Consider the following 4,214-nt stretch of genomic DNA (forward strand, 5'->3'; position numbering starts at 1 on the left):
GGAGGTGAGGTCAGTGCAGTCCATCCCCATCCATTACTCCACATGCTGCTGGTGGTGTGGGTGTTCCAGCGGCAGCAGCATCAGTGGGTCTTGCCACCCGCTCCATCCTCCCATGCTGAGTCCTGCCCACTGGACCACAGAGGCAGCTCCTGTGCATGCTGATCCAGCCAGGCTGCAGCCCTGTGCCCACTGTGGGTGCCCAAATCTGGGGCAGCACATGCCCCACATGGCCCTCCCACTCACATACCCACACCTGGTCCCCACACCAGGAGGCTGAAGCCAGAGGGTGGGGACAGTTGGTAGGGAGTGAGGGGCACCAGCAGGGGTTGGGGGCTGTAGGTTGGGAGTGAGGGGAACTGGCAGGTCCAGGGGGTTGTTTTCTACTTAAACTATTTACTGGGTCAGGACTGGCCACCAGTGTTTACAAATAGGTCCTACTACAAAAAAGGTTGAGGACCACTGTCCTAGAGCACAGCATTTTGCTTGTATCACCCTTCCCTATAAAACCACACCAGCCTTGCTGTCTAGTGGGTCTTTTGCACCCACAGATATTAAAAGGAGCATTGGGCTGAGGTGAGATTTAACCAAAATAATTAAATGTAAGCAACAAGTAGAAATTACCATTGTGATCCCCAGCACTGCTGGACTAATGAAGAAGGCTGGAGCCCTCAGTGTTCCTTGGTTTATTTCCCATAGGGTGAAGAATAGATTAGAAAAACACAGTAACATCAATATGAATCCAAGCACCTAGGCAGGGGAAGCAAACATATTAGAGTGAAAAAGAATGGAGTGATCGGGCATATTTAATAACAGCATGAGCAGAGAGAGGTAGTTGGCTGTTTTAGTCTGATGTCAGGCAGAAGGCTGGGTGGAGCCACCTTACAGATACATCTCTGATTTAGTTAGTCTGTAAAGTGCATCTCTATCCTGCCTTCTAATTACACCATGTACTGTAAGATATCTGAGGATTATAGACAGATTTAGGATTCAAGGTGTAATTGGAAACAGTCTGGGATTCAGGGTTAGGTCTGATGGAGAGTGTCAAAAGGACTGTTATGCCTTTCAGGCCCAGACCTGAAATCCTTACTTGCTCCTGGATGCTGATATGAGTTTTGCTGATAAATTAGTGAGTAAAAGCTACCCACATTTCTCTGGACCTAGCACTTCGGTGGAAGATCTGCCAGAAGAAAAAGAGATGTAACTTGCATAGTCATAAGCTAGTAAACAGCAGGCAAGAGAAGGATGCGGACAGTCACAGGAGATGATCAAGAAAGTTCTAACTATTTGGAAGAATCAAAGTCTTTATTACAGTTGCAATAAAATTAGCATCACTCCTCCACTCCTGTCATTACCATTTTAGCTCTGAAGAGGTGTGACATCCTGATGTATCCTTTGTTGTGGTGCTTCAGATATAGGTAATAGAATGGAAAAACGACCCAAAGAAAGGCACAGGGGATCCAGGCAAGGACCGTATCCTGAAAGCACTGGGGAAAGTGCAGGAGATCTATAAACCATGTCTGGTTCCAGTCCTACCACAACACAAAGAAGGAATAGATTAGCACAGCAAATGCATACAGGCTTGGCTCTGGTCTACAGACAAACGTAGAGGCAATGGGCCATACCATCAGTTGTTGTAAGTCGGCTCCATTGAGAGCTATACATATTTATACCATGTGAGTACCTGACCGTAAGCATCTAAAATGTAAAGGGGATTCTGGCAATGGAGGTGAAATATGGCATGGCTAAGGAGGTGGGGGAGAGAAAAATTAGAAATGAAAGAGGTGAGAAAAGAGACTATAAAGGAAAAGTGAGGCAAGATATTTAAAAAGTAGAAGGACAGTTTTGGCAAAGGTAAAGAGGAAGCAACAAGATGTATTAAGAAACTAGATGAAGGAGGGAAAAGAGAGACTAGGGTCAAAGATTATTTAAAGATTGTGGGTAAGGGAGACAGGAAAGATAGTGAGAGGAAATATCAGAAGGGCCAGTAATATTCAGAATATGGGCAACACTGCTGTTATCTTTTCCCCAACCACCTTTATCATCTCCTGGACTACATTTTATAAAAACCCACAATCAGACCATTGGATGTAATGCATTAGCATATGAGATGACAATACAATTGTTTTTTCTACATCTGCAACAGAAAACTCAAATAAGCATGCAGATTAAATAACAGAATTTTTTTCCTTCCTGGGCAATCTACGGGAGAAACCCACTGCTAAGCATGTGGGGATGTGTCTGAGAACAGTGTCTGATGCATGTATTAACTAAGTAACTGCAGTGCTGTTTGCATACTTTACTGGGCAACGCTTTGGTGCTTTCTTGTGTGGACCCAGATGCTTGTGCCGATCTGAGGCCAGGAGGTGGGAAAGAGGACATTACGTGGAATAAGATGACCAAAATTTAGATTCTGGCTTTAGCCCCCCAACCCAAAAATGGATTTAGGATCCCAACTACAGTAGCTTTTCCTAAAAGCAGAGCTAATGGAACTGTCTGGATATTTTTGGTTACTGTTTTTTGGAAGGGAATAGAGGGTAAAGAAGCAAGGTGTGGCTGGCTCCAGGCTGGTGCTCCAGTGACTGGAGGGTTGAATTTTGCTGCTTCACATACAGAGGCAGGCATGAGTGGGATCAGGCATCTTGTCTGTTGTTTATGATTAGTGGATCTGCTTTCTCTGTCAATTCCTAAGTCCTTAGCAGTCTCAGGCTTCAGTCCTGCACTGTGATGTGCCTAGCTGGAGTGCTGCACCTGCACCGAGCCTGCTGTTTAAATGGGATTCTGTGCTGGCATGGATCAGAAAGCAGGACCAGGACTTTGTGACGGGCAGCCTCCTGCACTTAGTGGCCTTGGGCTCGGACAAGACCTGTGCTAAAGTCACAGGGATCACTGTGTACACAGGTACAGAATCATGATGAGGCATATTAATTAACTGGTTTTAGCTACATGAAAGTAGAGGTTCTCTCTCTGTTAGCAGCTTGTAGGAGTGGTATTAGTGTTCAAATAAATTAGGTGGCTATTGGGTCCTGAGATGGGCCTTGCTAATCAGCGTGCTGATCAAAGACAAAGCTAAAACAGAAGCACTTGCTGGCTGGCAAGAGGAAGTGGGTGATGGCTCACTAATTACTATGATTTTATCTTTATTGAGCAAGGAAACCATAATGTGTGTCCCTATAGCTTGCATTCACCCATTCATCTCAGCGCTTATAAGGGAATTTCTATGAGGAATACACACCATCTCATGGAAGATAATATGAGAAAGCTGAAAGAACGCTTGTATCCTTTCAGCATGGGATCTGGATAAAGTGCTGATCCTGTTTAATCCCACCAGCAAAAAGCATTTGGCCCACCATGTATTCTGAATGCGAATTCTGTCTCACTGAAGTGGACTGCACTTGCTCTTTGACCCCAGTAGCCATGATTTCAAGCATGACAGTTTGATCCTGCTTTTCATTACCAGGAGGGCATTTTTTCCCTCTTAGCTAGAACCACTCCCTGCACTGGCATGTGGTGCCGTTTGGCAGCATCCCCCTCCCTGCCAACCGGTACTGCTATGCCAGGGACTGGCCTGAGACAGGGCCCCTGACATTTGCAGTGCCCCGGTGCACTGTTGCATCTGGGTGGACTGCGATTTTACAGAGAGTTTGGACCATGGATTATGCAGGATGGTTTGGATAGGGTCGAACCTGCCTCTGGCAGGGGGCTGAGCTAGGTGCCCTCTGGAGTGCCTTCCAGCCCTGCGTGTCTAGGATTGCTACGATTGGAGCCTCTGTGCTGGAGTACTCTGTGTGCAACACACACCCACACACACCCCACGAAACCCTGTGGGATGTTACGGGCACCAGCCTGGCGGCTTGTGAGAGGTTCTGCCTGGACTCCAGCCCCTTCCAAGTCCCGGAGTCCAGCACGGGGCACCGGCCCTGGCTGTGCCGAGACAAGGCCTCTTGGGAAAGGGGCTGCATGCGTCCGCGAGAGACCAAAGGTCTTCTACGGCCCGGCCTGGCTCGCCCTTGCCGCGGGGCCCTTTGGGACGCGAGGGGAGGGCGGCCTCCCCAGCAGCGGGACGTGAAGCTGCCGCCAGCTACAGGGGGCAGAGGGGAGATCCCCCTGGCCCCGGGGAGGCTGCGGCCGGGGGAAGGCGGCCCTCACTCACCCGGAGCCCGGCGGAGCCGCACAGCCAGCCGCCCCCCGCCATGGCGCCGCCCGGGCAATGTGCA

The 4,214-nt window shown here is 48.7% G+C and overlaps 1 protein-coding gene across 2 annotated transcripts in view; it reads right to left on the reverse strand.

Annotated features, from left to right (window-relative positions):
* ABCC6 (ATP binding cassette subfamily C member 6) overlaps positions 1-4,197 on the reverse strand; it is a 56,725-nt gene extending 52,528 nt beyond the window's left edge. For both annotated transcript variants that reach the window (XM_019512825.1, XM_019512824.1), the window contains exons 1-3: positions 4,151-4,197; positions 1,353-1,529; positions 622-747 (exon numbers count right to left, since the gene is read on the reverse strand). In XM_019512825.1, the coding sequence (XP_019368370.1) occupies positions 622-747; positions 1,353-1,529; positions 4,151-4,192 (345 nt within the window). In that variant the 5' untranslated portion in view covers positions 4,193-4,197. The remainder of the gene's footprint in view (positions 1-621; positions 748-1,352; positions 1,530-4,150) is intronic.
* Between the last annotated feature and the right edge of the window lie 17 nt (positions 4,198-4,214).

Source organism: Gavialis gangeticus, unplaced genomic scaffold (assembly GCF_001723915.1).
Source record: "Gavialis gangeticus isolate Ggan-Ray unplaced genomic scaffold, GavGan_comp1, whole genome shotgun sequence".
Taxonomy (NCBI): Eukaryota; Metazoa; Chordata; order Crocodylia; family Gavialidae; genus Gavialis; species Gavialis gangeticus.